This window comes from Balaenoptera borealis (assembly GCF_965194805.1).
Source record: "Balaenoptera borealis genome assembly, chromosome: 16".
NCBI classification, from domain to species: domain Eukaryota; kingdom Metazoa; phylum Chordata; class Mammalia; order Artiodactyla; family Balaenopteridae; genus Balaenoptera; species Balaenoptera borealis.
The window spans coordinates 71,436,942-71,460,866 of record NC_138872.1 but is presented as its reverse complement, the minus strand read 5'-3'; the positions used below and the strand labels follow the sequence as shown (position 1 = coordinate 71,460,866).

At 47.2% G+C, this 23,925-nt stretch overlaps 1 protein-coding gene across 5 annotated transcripts in view; it reads right to left on the bottom strand.

Moving 5' to 3' along the window:
- KATNIP (katanin interacting protein) overlaps positions 1–23,925 on the bottom strand; it is a 192,122-nt gene that overhangs the window by 14,893 nt on the left and 153,304 nt on the right. For 4 of the 5 annotated variants that reach the window (XM_082360798.1, XM_082360794.1, XM_082360796.1 and 1 more), the window contains 4 exons: positions 13,706–14,431; positions 12,692–12,897; positions 10,479–10,557; positions 3,340–3,517 (listed from right to left, as the gene is read on the bottom strand). In XM_082360798.1, coding sequence (XP_082216924.1) covers positions 3,340–3,517; positions 10,479–10,557; positions 12,692–12,897; positions 13,706–14,431 — 1,189 coding nt within the window. The remainder of the gene's footprint in view (positions 1–3,339; positions 3,518–10,478; positions 10,558–12,691; positions 12,898–13,705; positions 14,432–23,925) is intronic. The other variant, XM_082360795.1, reaches the window with a different exon arrangement.

Here is a 23,925-nt window from a genome sequence, read left to right as displayed (position 1 = left end):
GATTCTTAACCACTGGACTGCCAGGGAAGGCCCCACGTTTCCTAGATTTTAAAATAAACTTTATGTTTTTCCTCTTACATTTTGAAGTTTTGGACTTGGAATAAATCTTACAATCGAAGTGTTCATCCAAGGAGGTAATGTTTCTTGTTTTCTCTAAAAGGCTGTTATTAAATTGATGGATGGTGTGTCTTACAATTGCTGGCATCTTAAAACTGAGGAAATTCAGCAATTTAACCCTGGGGTGTTTGTGGAATTAAGCTGACTGAGGTCTAAAGCTAGAGAACCTTCTATTTCCTCCCCAAAGCAATTACCTCTCTGTCCTAGATATGGTGCCACCTCCAAAGCAAAACTACTGCCCAATTCTGAGAGTGGAGAGAACCGATGAAGCGTTTATAGCTGACAGTGAAGAGAGGTCCCTATAGACACCCTCAAGAATATCTAAATGATACTTCCTAGCTCTGTCCACAAAAAAAGCCTAGAAACAAGGATTGACCCAGAAGCAATGAGCATCCCTAGAGGCTAGATTATGGTCTCTAAATACCATTTCCCACTAGAAGGAACCTGGGCTTCCTGGAGAAATAGCTGATTCCATGCCTGGGACAATACACATAAAAAAGGAACCTGGACTACCTTGTCACATCAGAAAGCAAGGCAGCTAACAGAGACTACTATTTTACAAAAGGATTTGGGAGGTCCCAATGTCCAAAGAGGGATCAATTTGAGCATCAATAGGATAAAAACCGTAATAGATTGAAACCCTTCAAACACAGTAGGTTTAAATCCATGAGTTTATGGTAGTCAAAAGCAAACAAGTGTTTTAAAGGATGCTAGAGAAACAATTTGCTCTTTTGAAAACTGAAAAATAAAGGGAAAGAATCAAACATTTAGGTTGTCTTTCCTGTTTGAATTGTACCTCAAAGTAACCAAATAATTGAGGGAAATTTTCCCTTTATTGACAAAAAAAAGAATGATAGGATCAGTGTATCACTGTTTCACAACCCCTAATAGAGTAATAGATCTAACCACTACGTATTGGCTGCCAACATCACAGAAAGCCTGACAACCAGATATTCCATGAGTCCTGAAGGGAATACACAGTGACATCCACGCCCTGATGGTTATGTCTTGCCCTAATGGTCAAACCTCAATCTGATCAGGCCTCTAGATCTGGTGAACAATTTACAAGAAATACAGGGGCCTGAAGAACAGGCTAAACAATACCATAGCGATGCAGCCAGTAAAATCCAGACTCAACAGGGCAAAAACCCTGGTTTCTTCAACAGATAATTTATAAGGAAAAAAAGAAGAAAGATGGAAGGGAACCTAGAGATTATGAGAGGCTTAAGAGACATATCAACCTACAAAGGAACTTACTTACAAAACAGAAATAGACTCACAGTCATAGAAAACAAACTTACGGTTACCAAAGTGGAAAGAGGTGGGGGAGGGATAAATTAGGAGTTTGGGATTAAAATGTACACACTACTATATATAAAAGAGACAACCAACAAGGACCCACTGTGTAGCACAGGGAACTCTACTCAATATTTTGTAATAACCTGTAATGGAAAAGAATCTGAAAAAGGAACATGAATATATAGATATATATATCTGAATCATTTTGCTGCTTACCCTAAACTAACACAACATTGTAAATCAACTATATTTCAATAAAAAAATTTTTTTAAATAAATAAATAAAATTTTAAAATTAAAAAAAAAAAATTATTTTTTGGCCGCGCCACTCGGTTTGCGGGATCCCAGTTCCCCGACCAGGGATCGAACCCGGGCCCTCTGCAGTGGAATTGTGGAGTCCTAACCACTGGACTGCCAGGGAATTCCCCCCAAATTTTTTTAAAACGAGGCATAACAACCAATCACAATGTATGGACCTTACCTGGATGTCAATTCAAGGAACAAACTGTTATAAAAGGGGGAAAAAGATGGTCAGGGAAATAGAAACATGCTGGATATCTAGTAATTTAAGAAATGACTGTTAGTTATTTAGGTGGAATAATGGTACTCAGATTATGTTTAAGTCCTTATTGTTTAGAGCTACATACTGAAATATGTAGAGATGAAATACTATCAGACCTGGGATTTGCTGCAACACAATCTGGGTAGAGGGTGGGTGCGGATGAACAAGCAGGGCCAGCCATGAGCTGATCACCTTTCCAATCGGCAGCGGGGACCACAGTGTGCAGGAGTGTGACTCGCCAAGATGGCCCGCGAGCAGGCAATGACAGCAGGCTGTGAGGGCTGCGGCTAAGGGGCACCTTAGAGGAAAGCAGGTAGGAGCCCACCATGGACCCCACACATGCTCTGGGCCAGGGAGGGGTGCAGCTGTGATGTGGCAATCCCCCTCCCGCCCTCCATCCATGGGAATTATTGTCCCCATTCTACTGAAAAGGAAACTGAGGCATAACTTAGCGGTTAAATGTATGGGTGTTGGTCTCCCATGGACCTGTGTTCAAATCATGACTCTGCCACTCAACTAGTGTGGGTAACAATTTTAACCACTCTGTACCTCAGTTTCTTCACCTGTAGAGCGTGGGCCTCTTTGGGCTGTTTGAGGTTTAAATGAATGAATATCTGCAACCTGCTTAGCATGGTCCAGTGTCTGGCATTTAATAAATGCTCAAAAAATGGCAGTTATAATTTCCGTTATTATTATTATTATCACGACTATTATTATTGGAGAGGTTAAGAAACTAGCTGGTAAGGGGCAGAGACAGGATTTGAACTCTCATCCCTCTGACTCCCCTAGACTCTTCTTGTTTGCACCAGCTGTCCTGATTCAGGGGGGCCGAGTGCCAGTCTGCAGGTTCTGGGGCCCCGTGGATCAATGCTATATTCAGGCTTGTGTTCTCTTATTGACTTGACCCAACCTGGGCTTATGAGTCTGACAAATGCAGAGGAAAGTGCAGCTGTAGCCCCCTGTGGAGACTTCCTCAGCCATCACCTCTGACCTCAGGGAGGGGAAAGCTTTCAGCCCCTGAGAGGTGGGGTCCCTCACGCCTAAACACCGAGCTAAAGGCTTACCAAGCAGCCCCCATGTGCGAGGCCCATGCTAAGCACCGTGAAGAAAACACAAAGCACACCTGGGTCTGGAAGCAGGAGACCCTGGCTTCCAATCCTGCCTACCTCTTGCAGTTGTGTGGCCCTTTCCTGGGCCTCAGTTTCCCTTGAGTATAAAATGGGCAGACCCCAGACCTCACGGGGTGGCTGGGAGAAGGTGGAATAGGAGATGCCGGCTGATGGTTGAGTCTGAAACCTACGATACAGATCAGGTCCCCGAACCCCTGCTGTCATGAGCTTTGTGCTTCTTACAGACACTCACTTGTCCAGGGTCCGGGAGTCGTTGGTGTACTCAGGAAGGTCATTTAAGTCTCTGGGGGAGGCAGAGATCTGGTGCAGGTTGATGGGCAGTGCCTGGCCGTCCTTGCCCACCACTTCCAGGCCTGTGAGCCCCAGGTAATGCAGGTCTCCCCAGGAGGCGGTGAAATTCAGCTGGAGGCCTGCAGCAGGAAGAAAAGTGTCCCGTGAACATCAGAGGTTCCAGAGGAGGTACCCAAGATGGAGAGAGGAAGAGGAGTGATCTTCAGCCTCTGCATTCTACCAACTGGAAAGCCCAGACTTTAATGAGAGGGCCTTCAGAGTGGGCTCTGCACCTTTCCTCTCGGTGGCCCTTGGGCCTGGGTCACCATTGATGCTCAGGAAATGTCTGCAGGATGAGTGCGCCGGTGTGGTTTAAACTTGCACACAGCCCTGAGTCTTTTCTCCACTTATCAATCACGTTGCCCACCCCATGCTTAACACCTTAGCGTGGCTTCCCATGCTGCTTGGCCAGCAGGCTTCGTCATCTGCCTTCTGCCTACTTCTCTAACCTCATCTTGCACCCAAAATCCCTTGCTCCACTCAGACTGTCTTTCAATCCTTCAATATTCACATTCCCCTCTCCCACCACAGGGCCTTTGCACATGCTGTTCTCTCCCTCCTGAACTCACACGGCCTAGGCTAACTTGTGCTCATCCTTCAGACCCCAGCTACTTCCTCAGGGAAGCCCTCCCAACTTCTTTGACCACATCAAGCCTCCACTCACAGCCTGCCATGTCACTGTGAACTTCCCCTTGCATGCTCTGGTCACCACTGTGATCTTGTGATCGTTTGGTAAATACCCATCTGCCCTGAGGGCAGAAATCCCATCTGTTTTGCTAGCTCACTGTGCCCCCAGAGCTTGGCATAGTACCTGCCACACAGTAGGAGCTCAGTACAGATGGAATGATTAAACAAGTAACTAAATAGAGGAGGCTGCAGCAGTGAGCCACAGCGTCGGAAATGGACATTTTATGCAAATTGGCTGCTACCATGAGTATTCAAGGTAAAGGATTCAAGGTAAAGGAAGTGACCCATGGTGACACTCCCATGCTCTTGCCCTTGTTCCACCCCTTCTCCATCAGGGAGCATTTGGGAGTGAACTTCTGGGCAAAACTGCCCAGGTGAGTCATTCATTTGCCCAGAAAGTGCAAAGCCGATGAATCTATCCAATATCTGGCTGGAGTTTCTCTTTCCTGAATGGTCTCCCGTTACAGCAGGACCAGGACCAAGCCCCATGAACTCTTCTACCCTTGGAGAACTGGGGGCCTACTTTAGCACTCTTTTGGGTGGCTGTGTTCCAAAGAGTCACACTCGTTGCCACTTTCACAGAATGCCAGCACCGTAGCACTGGAGGAAGGAAGCCTGGATTCACGCAGCTCCACCCATTTCAGCTCAGGGAGGTTGCAGACGTCCTTGCAGCTGGAAGGGAGGCCAAGCCACGTGACCTCCCTGGAGCGTGGCTTCCTCTCCTACGCCCCTGTTGTTTCCAACATACATTTTGTAACTTGGTCTCAGATCCCTCCCCTCTGCCCTCCATGGTGCCAAGGTAACTCTGAGAATCTTGGGGGCACATGAAACAGATGTGTGACCAGCGTGGTCCTGGGTACATCGTAGCTTCTCACAGCACCAGAAGCCTGCAAAATGGCCACAAATTCCTCCCACCGAGTCCTTGCCTCTTTGCAATGTGATTTTGCCGCTTCTCCCATCCAGAAGTGGAGTCTATTTCTTCACTTCCTGAATCTGGGCCATGTGATTTGCTTTGGCCAATGGGACAGAAGCAAAAGTGAAGCACGCAGAGGCTGTAAAGCGCATGTATACAGGGGTTTGGCCTCTCTTTCCACACCTGGAGTCTTGCCATGTGAAGGAGACAGGCTAGCCTCCCAATTGCAGGCCATGTGGGTGAAGACATCCTAGGTCATTCAGCTGCCAGCCCATCTGCCAGCTGACTAGACACATGAGCAGGGCCAGCAGAGGCCAGCCCGGCTCAGATGCAAAGGAATGCCCAGCCAAGCCACTGAATTATGATAAATCACAATTAATGGTGGTTATATTAAGCTGCTAAATTTGGGGTGGGTTTGTTTCACAGCAGAAGCTAACTGATGCATTCCTTCTCATGATGAGTCTGTGTTCAATTGTCATCTCCTCAGAGAGGCCCTGCCAGCCACCTGAACTCAAATAGCACCCTCTCCCATCACTCTCAAAACCCTTCCTCTGCTTTATTTTTTGTCACAAGATGTTCTACATTGATTTGCTTATTTGTTTTCATCAGTCTTTCCCACTAAGATGGAAGTTCCCTGAGGGCAGGGGCTCTGTTAGCTGTGTTCGCTGTTAGCTGTGTTCGCTGTTATCTCCAGAGCCTAGAATATTGCCTGAAAACAGATGGTCCATTAAGGCTTTTTTAAAAAAAATAAATGATTGATTGAAGAGTATGTGTTTAGTAGATACGTGTAGGTAAATGAATCAAAATACAATCATTTGAGTTTCACCAAAATCACAGTCAATGGTAAACATATTGCTACTATGGTACCAAGCCCTGTTCTTGGCACTGGAGATTCAGGGGTAAATACATAGCAAAATCTCTCTAGGAGCTTCCACTGCAGTGAAGACAGACAATGAACACACACGAAAAAAATAATCTGATAGTTCCACAGAGTGATGAATACCATGAAAAAAATGAAAGAGATAAGACAGGGACTAACTAAGCAGGAATAGGGCTGGCCACGGAGGGCCTTTCTGAGGAGGTGACATTTGAGCTGAGAGCTGGGTGATAAGAAGGAGGCCACCATTCTGTAGCATTTCTGGAAGAACATTCTAGGCTGAGAGGGCAGGAAGGGCAAAGGCCCTGGGATGGGAACATATTTGATCTGTGGTTGGAACCAAGTGACTGAGGTAGAAGGTGGAGGAAAACGAGGTCAGAAGGTCAGGTGGAGGCCAGATCACGTCACGAAGTCTGGACTTTCTTCTCTGCAGTGGGCAGCTAGGGAGGCTTAGATGTGGAAGCCGAGAAGTGACATGATCGGACCTGTGTCTTGGAAAGCGCACTGGGGTTGGACTCCATAGGGAGGCCAGGGAGGAGGCAATTGGGATACCTGTGGCCGGGACAAAGGCGGTAGTGGTGAAAACGGGGGCAAAGTGGACAGATTCAGGACCTGTTTTGGAGACAGCCTTGCCAGGGCTCTCAATGGCCTGTATGGAATTAACGAAGAGAGAAAATGTTTCTGACCCAAGGGACAGAGTAGCTGTGGGTACCATTCCTGAGATGGAGAAGGCCTGGAGGTGGAGGAGGGAGTGGATTTAGATCAGGGGGATCCCTGTGAGGGAGAAATGCCACCTCCCCCTCGAAACAAGAGGCAGCACCCCAGACGCTCCCAAGCCTGCCACCCCTTTGTCTGCCTGGCAAGATGCACTATGATGCCATCTAATCGAGGCTGCTCTGAAAGTGATGACTCTCCTTTTTGAGCTGATATCCGTGTTCCATATTCATTTGTATCAATTAGTATTTATATAAATGGAAATTAATTTTGTTATTTCTCTCCCATGTTTCAACTCTCTCAGCTCCTTTCCTATTCATCACCGCTGATATTTGCAAAACTTCCAAAATTAGTGTCATCTGCAAATTAGCAAGTCATATATCCCCGTTCAAAACATTAATAGGATTGGCCGTATTTACCAACCCCAACGCATCCCCCCTGGGTCACTTTATCAAAGCTCTCTTCATTTGCACAGGCTGGGAAAGTAGGGTTAGGATTTGTGATACAATGAGGAGAAAGCCAAAGGTTCAGAGAAGAGAGATTCGGAAATCACAGGCCTCAAAACGGGCAGAGGGTCCTTGATCAGGAGGTTCTTCTGCCTTCCTGCTGAGTAGAGACGCAGAGAAATTACACTTTCCTTGCAGCAAGAAGGTCTGGGAGCACTACTCCAGGGCAAAACTCCCAAAGGCACTGAAATAACATTTCTGAGAAAGGTCAGAAGCCGGTTCAGTGGGACAGACATTTACAGACAGCATCTTTGGGGAAATCATCAGATGCAGCATCTTTGGGGAAATCATCAGATGAAGAGGACACTGGCTGCTTCTGGCCTTCCTTCTTTCCTTCCTTCCTTCCTTCCTTCCTTCCTTCCTTCCTTCCTTCCTTCCTTCCTTCCTTCCTTCCTTCCTTCCTCCCTCCCTCCCTTCCTCTGGTTATGGCACTCTAACCTCCTCTGAAGCACTGTATGGGAGGCTGACTCCTCACCCTTGGCTCCAAAGATGGGCTTCTGACCCAGGCCGGTCCAATCCGTGTTTTCCATCACAACCCCCCTCCCTCCCCGCCAAGGTGAGTCATGGTGATTATTAGTTAAGGATGGGCACGTGACCCGAGCCAGGTGAGGAGACAATTCTGGGACAACTGTTGGACTTATTGGGAAACAGAAGTTCTTTTACCTGGGATTACCAGGTAGAGCTTCTAGGAGCTCCCATGTGGACAGAGTCTGAATGGGAGACGGACAAGAGAGTGAGAAACAGGGCAGAGAGATGCAAGGAGATGCCAAGGCTTGATGACGTCATTTGCACACCTGGATCCAGCAGTACGGGAAACTAGCAACGCCTGATCTTTTCAGTTGCATAAACTAAGGAATTCTCTTTTTTGCTTAACTCAATTGGAATTCAAGTTCCATTGTTCCCCCTCCCCGGACCCCGCCCCCCAGGATCCTGACCAACCTAGGGGAGTCCAGACTGAACAAGAAATGACTGCTGTCTTCCAGGACCTTACAGCTCTGTGGGGATGCTGACTCTTCCCAAAGACCTCTGAGGTCAGGCAGCCTCTCAGGGAGTGTGTTGAGTGGTGAGGACCTGGGCTTTGAATTCAGATATGCTTGGTCCCGTTCTTGGCCTTGTACTAGCTGTGTGACTTTGGGTGGCTTTCTCAATTTCCCGGAGCCTCAGTTTCCTAATCTAATCTGAAAAATGGGGAGAATAAGAGCTGTGAGTGAGATAAGGGAGGGAAAGCCCCAGCATAGTGCCTGAATGGGATACACAACCAAGCCTCAAACCAGGCTCTTGACTACATTAGGTTGGCTTTTAAATTACTCGGTTGTCCCAAAGTCCCAAAGTAATTGAGAGAGAGTTCTGGAAAGTAAGGGGCTGTGAGGATTCAAAGGAAAACTTCGTCTTTTCGAAGAGATAATTTGTCCTCATGGAGTGAGGGAGGGAGAGCTGAATTCTCAGTGGGCACCGTGGGGAAGGCTTCTGGGGATGGGATGGGATTACAGCAAGGCCTTAAGAAGGCGGAGTGGAGGACAGTGTGGGGCACCGCCCAGATCCCACCTCCCATCCCCAGGGCTGAAGGGGTCATCCCTCCAGTGGCTGGGAGTGCTGACGGCTGACAGCTCACAGCTGAGTCCCCCCACTTGTGACTAACCTTGGCTTTGCCCCTCCCCAGCCCATATCCAGTGACATGTTAACACAGGAGTGTAAAGGCCCAGCCCCCTTACTCAACTCAGGGACAACTTTCAGGGGACTTTGCAGCTCCCTGTGGAGCTGGCAGAGGCCTTGGTGTGCCTGCCCCGCGGCCCAGTTCTCCCTCTGCCCAGCCCTGCTTCCTGCCCTCCCCCAAGAGCATGCCCCAGTCAACTCCATCTCAGAGGCTGCTTCTTGGGAACCCAATCGACAGTCGACATCCTTTCAATGGGCAGGGATGGAGAGCGAGGGAACAGAAGCCCGCAGGGGGAGGCTGGGGCGGGGAGGAGCGGAGCAAGGAGGGGGCTAAACTCTGACACATTCCGGCTTCGCCTTCGTTCTGGAGATGACGGTGGGGATGTGGGGAGGGGGCGTGACTCCGGCTTCGCCTTCGTTCTGGAGATGACGGTGGGGATGTGGGGAGGGGGGCGTGACAATGGCACGTCTCTTCTTTTCAGAAGATAACTGGAGGCAGATGACAGGCACAAGGGGGCAAGAAAGAGCAGCAGGGGGACTTCCCTGGTGGCGCAGTGGTTAAGAATCTGCCTGACAATGCAGGGGACACGGGTTCGAGCCCTGGTCCGGGAAGATCCCACATGCCGCGGAGCAGCTAAGCCCGTGCGCCACAACTACTGAGCCCGCGCGCCTAGAGCCCGTGCTCCGCAACAAGAGAAGCCACCGCAATGCAAAGCCCGCACACCGCAACAAAGAGTAGCCCCTGCTTGCCGCAACTAGAGAAAGCCTGCGCACAGCAAAGAAGACCCAACGCAGCCAAAAATAAAAAAATTTAGAAATTAAAAAAAAAAGAAAGAGCAGGAGGGGAGGCCGCAGCGAGCAAGCCCGCAGAGCCTTGTGAACAGGGAACCGGTGGGAGAGATCACAGCGCTACGCTGGGCCTGAGGATTCCCTGGGATGCAGGCAGAGGTGCTGGTGGGAAGTACGCGGAGTAAGAGAGGAACTGGCTGGAAGGGCACACAGGCAGAGGAGACAGAAGAACAGACAGTGGAACCCAGACGGGATCTGCTCAGAGGCCACCAAACAGCAGCCGGCTGGCCGAACACACGTGTTTTGTTTGGCTCATAGGGCGTTTTAAAATACTGTAAAATTAGTCACCAACATTGAAAAATCTGGAGATTTCATGTAAAAATCCAGATTTCTGACTTCTCAGAAGACCTGGCACCTGGGCTGGTACTCCTGCTGCCCCACCCCACCTAGCGCCAGGAAGGTGCAGACTTTCTCTGCCGCAGCACCTGCTCTGTGGTCCAGTTTGAAGGGGCAACTCAAACCCCTGACTGACAGATGCCCAGGTCTCTCTGGCTCTTATGTCTTCTTGCTCTATAACTTCTGGGCTCTGACTGCCGCCTCCTGGGTCAGGGCTGCAGCTAACACGTAAGACGTCTGCGTGTGAAATGCAGAAGTGCCCGTCTGGGAGGGCACACTGCCAGGAGGACCCCTCCTCTGAAGGGATGCAGCCCTGCCCGGGCCAGTGTCGCCAGTGCAGGCTGGTTTCAGCCCTGACTTATCCCAGGGCCTGGTGTCTCTGTGCCAAGGTACAACCTGCCCAAATGTCCCGGGAAACCCTGCCCCAAGTGGCCATGACTCCCTCCCCACCCCCGACCCGTGAAGGTCCTCCTTCCCCTGACACTGCCCCCAGAGAGGGTACTCACAGATGCCGTGGTAGATGCCCGGCTCTGGCGTGGTGACTTCAGGGACAGTTGGGCTGGGGGGCAGCTCTGGCTCAGGGGTCTGCACACAGGTTGGAGAGAAGCAGAGGGAAAGGGGGTGACTTTAGTGATACCCACGCAGCTCACTGGACATCTTCCCAGCTAGATGCCTACTCTGTGCCCCAGGTAAGCCCCAGATAAGTCCCGGTGTCTTTTCTGGTGTTTTCTGCCCTGGTGGGAGCTCCATGACTGGTAATATGGGCGGGCCCAGAAACCCTGAGTGCATCTGAGTCCTTGCCGGAAGTTCTTACTGTAGGGGAGGAGTTTGACACTAACCAGCTCAGGTGATTAGATTTTCTGGGACAGGGAAGGGCCCTATCTAGTTTATCTAGTGAACTAGAGGAAGAGGGGAGGGAGAGAGATCGGGAGGGAGGGATGGAGGGAAGGAGAAGAAAGAATTCAAACGTAGAGAGTGGTTCTCAACCCTGGGGCCTGTGCATCTGCATTTTTAAAACCTCCTCTGTGATTCCCATGGGCAGGCAGATAAAGAACCCTTCGTCTACAGACACGGTGGGCTGCCACACCCTGCTTCTTGGGTCTCTGTGTAAACTCTTTTCATTAGATCTCTGCACCGTAATTCAGGGTAGAAGTGCCTGTACTACTTCACAGACAGGAAAGCTGAGATGCAAAAAGAGGTGAAGTCGCTTGTCTGGATCTTAGAGTTTTTAGTGGGGATGGTGTTTCGGTACCCAGTGACACCCTGATGACCCCTCAGTCCAGCCCCTAGGGACAGCCCCTCCAGGCCCCTGCCCGGCTATGGGGAGGAGGGAGAGGAAGCCTGTCTGCCAGAAGTTAACCCCTGACGCTGAGTGGCCTCCCGGAAAGCTGCTGCCCTGGAACCCACGTGCCTTCTGCTGCGTTCCCTGGCGCCCTGCCCTCCCTGAGCCTCCTGCCACGCCCCCTGGTGGATGCACCGACCGGGACACCTAGGCGGGCGTGGGGCGGCTCCAGCCCAGCCACCTGCTAGGGGTGGGACACTGACGTGGCCTCCCTGAGCTCGAGGTCCTATCTCTAAGGCAGAGAGAGTGATCCCTCCCTGCCCCTCCCAGGATTAGATCCTATCAGAGCTCCTGAGCAGGGACTTTGCCATTTGGAAAATGTTGGGGGAATGAAAGACCTCAAGGCCATCTCCCAGCTGGAGGCCTGCGCAGCAAAGCCAGACCACGGACATGTTTTGTGGCCCGCAGAAGGGTTGAAAACATCATGGATTAGTTGCCAACATTTCTTAATGGGGAGATTTTTACATAACAATCCAGATTTCTGGCTTTCTTTGAAAAAATCAGGACAACCATCAACAATGAGCTAGCCTGTCTGAGTGGGCGGGGCAGGGGCATGTCACTGCACCGCCTTGGTCATGACCTTCTTGCGGCCGAACCTTTTGTCCGTGGTTCCTGGTTCTTTCCACTCTTCCCCCCACCCTCTTTAACCGTCTCCTCTTTCTCCTGTGGCCTCAGGAACATCCCCGGAGACCCTGGTGTCTCTTCACCTTGATTACCCGTCTTTGACTTGGGCTGACCCTTGCCCTGAAGGTCATCTTTCATTTTTGATAATTTGTCCATTAAAAGCACAGACTTTGGAGTCCTACATTCAAGTTCTAGCCTTGTTACTTTCCCAAGATGTGCCCTTGGGCGAGGCCCTTAGCCTGTCTGAGCCTTGGTTTCCTAAACGGGGATGTGAATCATCTCTACCCCAAGGGCTGTCAGGAGGGTTAAACACGGTAACAAGGTGCTTCCACAACTGGATCACGGTATGTGCCCAAGAAGTGATTGCCAGGATCATCATTCTTTTCATTCTCAAGTCCGCCTATTAAAAGCATTTCTAGCCCTTCCATCAAAAACAACAGTGAGTGATCAAAACGCAACCCAAAGCAAAAATTCCCCTGAGACTGCCAACCTCTAAATTACAGAAATGACACAGAACTGACTTCCCCTAGCTCTGATTAAAATTTGAATACTTCCTTCACTTTGGTTTAGAAAAAAATTAAAAAAAATTAGAGAATAAAATATGACCTACAGAACAAAAATGAAGCAGAAAAAATGGGAAATGTCAAAACGGGAGCACCAGCGGCTTAAAGGAGATCCATCTTCATTCCTCCTGGTATACTCCGAGTCAGGAGAAGAAACCTCTCTGGGGCGCCCACCCGCCTCCAGTCCTACCCGGTCATCAGCCCACGAGCCAGCCTGGGTGTAGGGCCTCTCCTCCCACTGGCCGTCGGCCGTGCTGGGCCTCCTCAGCGCCTGCTCGCACTGCAGGCTGCACGGGCTCTCCACGTCCAAGTCAAACGTCTCATCAGCACAGAAGATGGCCTCAAGAATGTCCTCATCGGTTGTGAATAAGATCGTGTCTCCAAAGTGCTCTGGAGCTGACAGGGGTACCAGGAAGACAGAAGAGTCAGCTCACCCCATGTCCCAGTGATGTGCAGACCAGGAACCTAAACCCATCAATCTTTGGGCTAGAAAGTCCCAAACCACTAACAGGTCTTGATTTGTGTAACTGAGCCTTATTCTTCTTTACGTATTTGCAAATGGAATTCACGGACCATAAGAACCACATAGATTTAATGAAGGCACCTAATCTAATGAGAATCACTGTGGTCTGTCATGAAATAAGGGATGTTTCTTAGGCGCGGGTGAGGCACGGTAGCTGATGCGGTTGGTGCCCCATCCAGATCCTTTGCCGATCCTTATAGGGGGCCTTCCTGGAAGGGTGTGGGAGTTACGTCCCAACCAGGGGAGTCTGAGGGTTCCAAAGCCTTGCTGCTTTGCCTTAAGGCAGGACAGACCCTGCAATTTACACTCCAGAGCTCCCCTTGGGATCAGGCTGAGGCTGGGCTTCCCCTGAAATGACAACCTTGCCTAGCTTCTCCCCTGACCCTTCCATATCCTACACCCCTCCCTGCCCTACAGGGTCTCCTGAGAGCACTCCCTCCATAACTCACTTGCACTCATCAGGCTCAGGCCCTAGGAAGCTAAGTAAGGCTGGTACCCAGGGGAGGCGTTTCAATGAGGTCAGCTCTTTCACACCCAGCAGCAAAAAACGAGGAGCGGGCCAGCTCTTGGAAAGGAGAGAGACCTGTCTGTCACTGGCTAGCCACTAAATTTAGTTTTTCCTCAGAGCCTCAGCGAGTAGCAGGTAGGGGCTTCGAGGGCATTCTTACAGACATACTGTACCTCCCGTCAGGGTTCCTGAGGCCTTGGCGATTTCTCCCTTAAAGATGCACTGTGTATCTAACAGCATCGTGATGTCCTTCACACCCCGGAAGGAATGTATCCGCGATTTATTGTAATTCCAGATCCTGATCAGGGCGACTTGGCAAGGCTGCAGGAAGTCGATGGAGATGGAGTGGGACTTGCCCGGCGTGAAGGGGGCCAGCCAGACATGCATGTCGTCCTGGGTCCGATTCACCCCGTCGATAAGGTTGGAGACCACACGGGGGTCTTTCCCATAGGCCGGTAAGATATTGATGTCCGGGGGGTCGGCTTGAATGTTCGCAATTCGCACCGGCTCTCCCTTGGAACTGAATATTTCTATCCCGTTCAGGCCCACGTAGTGCCTGTCCCCCCACGTGGACTTGATGTCCACGACCAAGTGCTGTCCATAAGGCAAGACGGGGATTTTAAAGTCACCCCCGTCATCTAACTCTAGGGAGCCGTGGTCCTGTCCTTTCATGGGCTCCGGCTTCTCCTCCTTCCAGGGGTGCGGCTGGTCGCTGTGCCGGCTGCTCTTCTGCTGCTGCAGGAACTCATCCAGGATGTCGCCTTGGAACTCCACGTTGGAGAGGCGTCCCCGGTGGGAGTGGTCAAAGACGGTGAGGGAGTTCCACGATTCACGTAAGGTGTGTTCCTGCTCGCTGTGCCACTGGGGCCGCAGTGGCGTCCGGGTGGACCAGGCATCTTCTGGAAGGAAGGACACAGGAGAGGCGAAGCCCCATTAGTGGCGTGTGTGGAAGTGGGGACCCTTAGAGATCGTTTCACCCAGTGGCTCTCAGCTGGGTGGGGGTCACCCTCAGGGGGAAATTCTAGAAACCAGTGGGTGGTTCGACGCTCTTGGCCGTCTCAGTGCCTACTGGCCCTGCTGGCACTTGAAGGGTGGGACCAGGGATGCGACTGTCCCTCACTGCCGGGGATGGTTCCAGGCACAGAGTACGCTCTCCTGTCTCAGGCACCATTCAGGTCGGTAAAATAATTGTTTATGGTCACCCGAGTCTGGAACCTAGTTGTTTTACAAAGAGCAAAGTGTTTCTCGATGTACTTTGAATTTTCTAAGAATGCGACCACCATGCAAATGAAGGGGACACTCTCTGCTTGTGTGAGAACCTTTTCAGAAACTCACACGACCCAGGGCGATGCCGCGGCCTGCGGAGTCTGAGTCAGCAGCCCCAGGGTCTGCTCTGACGGCCGTCACAGCCACGTGACTCTAACGGGGTGTTTCAAAGACTGCCTAATAGCAGGCGGAAGGCTTGTGAAAGAATGTTACATGGGAAAAAAAAGAGCCAGATAGGCCATTTTAGATGCGGCCTCTCGTAGTGTGGGCGGCATGTCCCGACGTGTTAATATCATCGTGTCTGCGTGGTGAGTAGGAAAGACTTGTACTTTCCTCTTTGACACCTTATCTTCTAAGTTCCCTACGTGTATTATTTTTATAATCAGGGACACATTCTATTAAAAAACCAAACAACTCAGGTACATTACAAGGCAAGGAATTTACTTCTACTTGTGGTTAAATTGGCTCCAAGAGCCGAAGCTGCATCTGGGGCATGCGGAGAACACGGGCCTGGCCCTCAGAGGCATGGCTCTGAAGGCGCTGCTCTCCTCCCTGTAGAATATTAAAGTCCTGGCGTGTGCATCTAAGCAGCGGCCGGTCCTCACGGCCACGCCATGGCTAACTGCCATCTAAGGGTGTCATTCTGGAAAAACAGCAGCTGATGACACTGACATTCTGTTTTTCCTTCTTTCATATCGTGCTGCACCCTGCACTCCATTTTCTGCCTGTCTCCTCGGGGGCCTGGTCCCATCAATTATCTCCTCTCTCCAGAATCTTCAATCACTCCTTCCCCACTGGCATCTTCCCCTCTCTCTGCCTGCAGACGTACATAAATCTCTCCTACCTGAAAGAAAAAGGAAGCTGACCTGATCTTGGGGCTCCCTCCCGCCACCGTCCTATTTTCTCCCTCCTTTCACCAAAGACACTGCATCCTCACCACCATCACCCTCTCTCAACCCCCTGAAACTTGGCTCCTGTGTGCAGACTTGTTGTTTTGCCCACCCAGACTCCACTTCTCCCTCTCCTAGGAACAAGATTCTGATTTTCCCCATCTTCAGTCCACGCAGATTAGGCAAACACTGACAGCATCCTTCCAAGCTGGGCTCATGAAAGGAACTACGGGGAGAGAGAGGGGCTCTCTTTAAATTGGCACTGCCGAGCTGGTAGGATGGAGGGGTGGAGTTGTTGGTGGCCATTTGCTACACCGTGTGGGGGGAGCCTGGCTGAGAATGAAGCCAACCTGGGGAACGTGAGCTGAGAGATGGAGAGTCCTGATGACAATCATTTGAGCCCCTGGATCCAGCTGCGCCTGAAGTCAAACCCTTTGTGGTTTTCTGTTCCTGGCATCCATAAGAGTCCTCTATTTCCCACAACCCTCCACTGAAGTGACTTTCTCCAAGTACACAATGACTCCAAGTACACAACCTTTTCTCAGTCCTCCTTCCCTGCTTGACATCCCAGGCAAAGCTCCTCCACTCAGCAGTGCCCCCTCCACCAGCTTAGGAGACATCATCCCTCCCTGGTTCCCCACTTCCCCGGCCAACAGCTCCTCTCTTTGTGTCATGGCGCCCTCCACTCCTCCCTGCACTCGAAGTCTGGTTGCGCCCAAACCCCTCAGCTCCATGCCGTCCTCTCCCAACACTGCCCTCGTCCAGCTCCCGGCTCCCATGCAGGCCCTGCTCACTGACATCAGCCAAGTTCTGGCCTCTCTTCCTGGGGTACCGTCTTCCAAGTCCAAAGACCCCTTGGACGGTCCAGACATGTCCACTCTGTCACTTCAAACTCCGGGTACCTAAAATGGAGTTTGTCATCAACCCCTCTAATTGGCATTATCTCTACTATATTGGGAATAAAGAAAATCTAACTCCTCACTGTGCCCCTAGGGCCCTGAGTGTGGGCCTCCAACTCCCAGCTGACTTCTCCAGCCCAGCCTCACAGCCTTCTCTCCACGAGCATCCCACTCCAGCCACGCCAGCCTTTCATTCCATGGACACAAGTCTCTCCTCGCCTCAGAGTCTTTGCCCTTACTGTGCCCTCTGCCAGGAACGCTCTTCCCCCACGGCCCCACTTCGCTGGCTCTTCTTGACACCCTCCTTCTTGGAGAGGCCTTTTCTGCCCTGTTCCCTGCTGCATCCCAGGGCCTGGCACAGAACCTGGTGCCTGGAAGTGCTCAATAAGTGTGTGCCAGTAAAGGGACGGGTGGTTGGCGCCACCATCACGTACCCCCTGTGCTCTGGGCTGGAAGCCGAGGGACTCCCCCTCCACCTGTCCGTTCTCCTGCACCTCCTGTCCTCTCCCCTCCTTCTCAGCTGTCATTAACAAGACCCCAGGAGTTCCTTCCATCCTTTCTTCCGGGCATGAGGCTTAACATCTGGCAGAAGGAACTTCCCATATGGAGCGTCATGACCTCAGTTTACTGTGATTTGATTTCCACTGACTGAAGTGAATGAGCTGGGTTGGTCTGCAAGGGCAACCGAGGAGAAAGCACCAAAAGTCACGTGTCAGGGACTCAGCCTGCCTTTCTCTGCCGGGGTGTGCAAGAAAGGCAGGACTTGGCTTTCGTCCTGCATCTGCTTTCTGACCTATTCTCCCCGAGATGTACGTACGCCCTGGGTTTTAAAAGCAGAGAGGTATAGACTTTGTCTTGGACCTCTCAGATGAAACAGCAGGCTGGGGCCCACGTTTCCCTCTGTCACACATGACTCATTAGTCTTTGGGAGTTGGGCAACTGCTGGGATCGGTGCTTTGTCTTGTCTGTCAACATTCCTGCCAACAGATCTGAACCGACAACAGAAAGCTACTGCTTTAATCTGCAGTCCGCATGGTCTGGGAGGGACCAGTATGAGATGATGGGATTAAAGGTTCAAAACTACTCTTTGGTGGAGATTAATATGAACTGCAAAGTTCTGAATTTCAGTTTATAAAAATCACTGGCACCACTATGAGGTAGGCATTAATTGCTATTAAAATGGGAAGTGAAAAAGCATGTAGTGAGATGCAACAGAATCATGTTTATTCTAGGTGAACAGCCCTTTAGCCATAGCTGATTGGACTAGGAGTGGACACTTGACCCATGACAGCCAATCAGCTTCTGCCCTGAGACTCTGGAATTGCATTCTGGAGCTAGAGCTGGGAAATTGTCACTTTTGGACTGTGAAGCCATTTCCTGCCATGTGCACAGAGGAGGGGTGAGGAAGAGTGGACCTGCAGAGAAGCAGAGGCAGGGCCCAGCAGCCCTGGAGAGTCAGGGAGAAGCTTCCTCGGTGCCTACTGGCTTTCTGGTTCCTCCTTCAAATCCCATGTGATGCTTCCTGCCTTTGGGGGTCCAGGAGCTTCTCAAATAACACCGCTTTTTACTGCTCAAACTGGGCCAGTGAGATTTCATTCACCTGTAGCTAACTGACTCCTGATAAAGACACTTCCAAAATGCAGATGTCATTACAATGAGATACTTTGTTTAACAAAAGGATTTCCAGGCTCTATATTATGGTAACAGCATGATTCCAGTCCCAGGGAGGATCGTGGGCAGTCATTCATTCTACAAGCACTGTTGGAGGGCTTGGCCCCCACCTTTCCTGAAGGGCATGGCTATGGGATTTGGCTCTATGTAATGGGTAATTTAAAATTTCTAAGCAACTTTCCTTTTTAGCACGACCAGCTTAACAAGCATGAAATCTCAGGGGCTCAGTTCTTAATGTGTGTTGAGCCAAGCAGTGAAATGCCTGGAAGGGAATTAAAGCGAGACAAAGTCTTCTGAACATGGACAAGTTAGAAAAATGCCCATCACCTCATAACTCCCAGAGGTTCTTTGGGTCTGTTTACCAGGAAGGTTTGGAATTGCCTAGCTCTTCTGGGGCAGGTGGCTGATGACAGCTGGGGAAACAGGGCACTGTAGGGTAGTAGTTCGAAGCACGGATGCTGGAGCAGGACTGTCTGGGTTCAAATCCTGCTCTAACCCTTATTGGCTGTGTGACCTGAGGAAGTTACTTAAACCTCACATTTTCTTTTCTTTTCTCTTTTTTAATCATATAACTTTCAGGTGTACTGCATTGTGGTTCAACATCTGTATACACTACAAAGTGATCACCACCATAAATCTAGCTCCTATCCATCACCATACAGTTGACCTCCTTCATCCATTTCACCCACACCACAACTGCCTTCTCCTCTGGTAGCCACTAATCTGCTCTCCATATCTATAAATTTGTCTTTGTTTTATTTTGTTTGTTTTGTTTATTAGATTCCACATATTAGTGAAGTCATCGGTATTTGTCTTTCTCTGTCTGACTTATTTTACTTAGCATAATACCCTCAAGGTCCACCCATGTTGTTGCAAATGGCAGGATTTCATTCTTTTTTATGGCTGAGAAGTATGACATTGTACGTATATTATTCCATGTACATATATACTATATATATATGTATATATAAACCACATCTTTTTTATTCATTCATCAGTGGACACTTAGGTTTTTTCCATATCTTGTCTCTTGTAAGTAATGCTGCAATGAACATGGGGGTGCATATATCTTTTCAAATTAGTATTTTCATGTTCTTCAGATAAATACCCGGAAGTGGTATAGCTGGGTCATATAGCAGTTCTATTCTTAATATTTTGAGATATCTCCATATTGTTTTCCATAGTGGCTGCACCAATTTACAATCTCGCCAACAGTGTACAAGCATTCCCTTTTCTCCACATCCTCTCCAACATTTATTATTTCTTGTCTTGTTAATAGTAGCCATTCTAACAGGTGTGATGGGACATTGCCTTGTGGTTTTGATTTGCATCTCCCTGATAATTAGTGATATTGAACATCTTTTCTTGTGCTTGTCGGCCATCTGTATGTCTTCTTTGGAAAAATGTCTATTCAGACCCTCTTCCCACTTTTAAATCTGTTTGTTTGTTTTTTGTTGTTGAGTTGTATGAGTTCTTTATATATTTTGGATATTAACCCCTTAAAAGATATATGATTTGCAAATATCTTCTCCCATTCGGTAGGTTGCCTCTTCATTTTGAGGATGGTTTCCTTTACTGTACATAACCTTTTCTGTTTGATGTAGTCCCATTTATTTATTTATGCTTTTGTTTCTCTTGCCTTTGGAGTCAGATCCACAAAAACATTTCTAAGGCTGATGTCAATAAGGTTACTGCCTATGTTTTCTTCTAGGAATTTTATGGTTTCAGGTCTTATATTCAAGTCTTTAATCCATTTTGAGTTAATTTTTGTGTATGGTGTAAGATAGTGGTCTAGTTCCATCCTTTTGCATGTGGCTGTCCAGTTTTCCCAACACAATTTATTGAAGAGACTGTCCTTTCTCCATTCTATGTCTTTGCTCCTTTGTCATTGATTAATAGTCCATATGTGCATGGGCTTATTTCTGGGCTCTCAATTCTATTCCATTGATCTGTGTGTCTCTTTTTGTGCCAGTATCATACTGTTTTGATCACTATAGCTTTGTAGTATAATTTAAAATCAGGGAGCATGATACCTCCAGCTTTGTTCTTCTTTCTCAAGATGCTTTTGGCTATTTGGGATCTTTTGTGGTTCTATATACATTTTAGAATTATTTGTTATAGTTCTGTGAAATACACCACTGGAATTTTTATAAGGATTGCATTATATCTATAGATTGCTTTAGTAGTATGGTATGGACATTTTAACAATATTAATTCTTCCAATCCATGAGCAAGGAATATCTTTCATTTTGTGTGTGTCTTCTTTAATTTCTTTCATCAGTGTCTTATAGCTTTCAGTGTACAAGTCTTTAACCTCCTTGGTTAAATTTATTCCTAGGTATTGTTTCTTTTTGATGCAATTGTAAACGGGATTGTTTTCTTTACTTCTCTTTCTGATAGTTCATTATTAGTGTATAGAATGCCATATATTTCTGTATATTGATTTTGTATCCTGCAGTTTTACTGAATTCATTTATTAGTTATAACAGTTTTTTGATGGAGTCTTTACAGTTTTCTATATATAGTATCATGTCATCTGCAAATAGTGAGTTTTATTTCTTCCATTCTGATTTGGATGATTTTTATTTCTTTTTCTTGCCGAATTGCTGTGGCTAGGACTTCCAATGTTGAATGAAAGTGGTGAGAGTGTGCATCCTTGTCTTGTTCCTGATCTCTTAGAGGAAACCCTTTCAGCTTTTCACCATTGAGTATGATGTTAGCTGTGAGTTTGTCACATATGGTCTTTATTATGTTGAGGTATGTTCCCTCTATACCAACGATGTTGAGAATTTTTATTGTAAGTAAATGTCGAATTCTGTCAAAAGCATTTTTAAAATCTATTGAGATAATCATATGATTTGTATTCTTCAAGTTTGTTGTATCATGTTGATTGATTTGTGGATATTGAACCATCTTTGCATCCCTGGAATAAATCCCACTTATTCATGGTGTATGAGACTTTTAATGTATTGTTGGATTAGGTTTGCTCATATTTTGTTGAGAATTTCTGCATGTATGTTCATCAGTGATATTGGCCTGTAATTTTTTTTTTTTTTTTTTTTTTTTTTTTGTGATGCCCTTGTCCAGTTTTGGTATCAGGGTAATGCTGGCTTCATAAAATGTGTTTGGAAGGTTTCCCTCCTCTTCAATTTTTTGGAAGCATTTGAAAAGACTAGGTATTAAATCTTCTTTGAGTGTTTTGTAGAATTCACCAGTGAAGCCGTCTGGTCCTGGACTTTTGTTTGTTGGAAGATTTTTGATACTTTTTCAATCTGCTTACTAGTAATTGGTCTATTTAAATTTTCTATTTCTTCATGATTCAGTCTTAGAAGATTGTTTGTTTCTAGGAATTTATCCATTTCTTCTAGGTTGCCCAATTTATTGGCATATAATTGTTCATAGTAGTCTCTTACGATCCTTTGTATTTGTGTGGTATTAGTTGTAACTTCTCTTTCATTTCTGATTTTATTTATTTGAGCCCTCTCTCTTTTTCTCTTGGTTAGTCTAGCTAAAGGTTTGTCAACTACACTTATCTTTTCAAAGAATCAGCTCTTAGTTTCACTGATTTTTTTCTATTTTATTTTAGTCTCTACTTCATTTATTTCTGCTCTGATCTTTATTATTTCCTTCATCTACTAATTCTGGGCTTCATTTGTTCTTCTTTTTCTAGTTCCTTTAGGTGTTAAGTTAGATTGTTTATTGGGAATTTTTCTTATTTCTTGAGGTAGGTCTGTATTGCTATGAACTTCCCTCTCAGAACCACTTTTGTTGTATCCCAAAGATTTTGGTATGTTGTATTTCTGTTTTCATTTGTCTCCAGGTATTTTTTGTTTCTCCTTGATTTCTTCAATGCCTCCCCCCTGCAGTTGTTTTGTAGCATGTTGTTTAATCTTCATGTTTTTGTGGTTTTTCCCATTTTTTTCTTGTGATTGATTTCTAGTTTCATACCATTGTAGTTGGAGAAGATTCTTGATATGATTTAAATCTTCTTGAATTTATTGAGACTTGTTTTGTGACCTAACATGTCATCTATCCTGGAGAATGTTCCATGTGCACTTGAGAAGAATGTATGTTCTGCTGCTTTTGAATGGAATATTTGGTATATATCTGTTAATCCCATCTGCTATAATGTGTTGCTTAAGTCTGATGTTTCCTTATCAATTTTCTGTCTGGATGATTTATCCATTGAGGTAAGTAGGGTGTTAAAGTCCCCTACTATTACTGTATTGCTTTCAATTTCTCTAAGTCCATCAATATTTGCTTTATATATTTCGGTGCTCCTATGTTGGGTGCACATACATTTATAAATGTTATAACTTCTTGTTGCATCGACTCCTTTATCATTATGTAATGCCCTTCTTTGTCTTTTATTATAGTCTTGTTTTAAAGTCTATTTTGTCTGATATAAGAATAGCTACTCCAGCTTTCTTTTCATTTCAATTGCATGGAATATCTTTTTCTATCCCTTCAGTGTGTGTCCTTACTTCTGAAATGAGCTTCTTGTAGGCAGCATATAGATGAGTGTTTTTTTCTTTTAATCCATTAAGCCACTCTCTGTCTTTTGATTGGAGAATTTAGCCCATTTAAAGTAATTATTGGTAAGTATGTAATTACTGCCATTTTGTGAATTGTTTTCTGGCTGTTTTTGTAGTTCTTCTCTGTTCCTTTCTTTTTCTTTTCTCATTTCCCTTATGTTTTGGTGGCTTTCTTTAGTGCTATATTTAGATTCCTTTCTCATTTTCTTTTGTGTATTTACTGTGAGTTTTTTCCTTGTGGTTACCATGAGGATCACATATGCCATCCTAGGTAAGCTGCAGTCTGTTTTAAGTTGGTAGCAACTTAAATTTGAACACATTCCAAAGCTTTGTCTTTCTACTCCCCCTCCACACATTTTATACTTTGATGACAAGTACTACATCTTTTTATTTTATGTATCCCTTAACAAACTATTGTAATTTTAGTTAATTTTTAACATTTTTGCCTTTTCACCTTCAAGCTTGCTTTATAACTGATTTTTTTAAAATAAATAAATAAATTTATTTATTTATGGCTGCGTTGGGTCTTCGTTGCTGCACGCAGGCTTTCTCTAGTTGTGGTGAGCAGGGGCTACTCTTTGTTGCGGTGCATGGGCTTCCCATTGTGGTGACTTCTCTTTGTTGTGGATCACGGGCCCTAGAGCGCGTAGGCTTCAGTAGTTGTGGCACGTGGGCTCAGTAGTTGTGGCTCACGGGCTCTAGAGCACAGGCTCAGTAGTTGTGCACAGACTTAGTTGCTCCACGGCATGTGGGATCTTCCTGGATCAGGGCTTGAACCCGTGTCCCCTGCATTGGCAGGCGGATTCTTAACCACTGCACCATCACGGAAGTCGTGCTTTATAACTGATTGATCCACTACTTTTATTATATATTTACCTTTGCCAGTAAGACTTTTACATTTGTATGTTTTCATATTATTAATTAGTGTCATTTATTTTCAGTTTAAAGGAGTCACTTTAACATTTCTCGTAGGGCCAGTTTAGTGGTGATAAACTCCTTCAGCTTTTGCTTACCTGGGAAACTCTTAATCTCTCCTTCAATTCTGAATGATAAACTCGCTGGGCAGAGAATTCTCACTGGAAGTTTTTTTCTTTCAGCACTTGGAATATGTCATGCCATTCCCTTCTGGCCT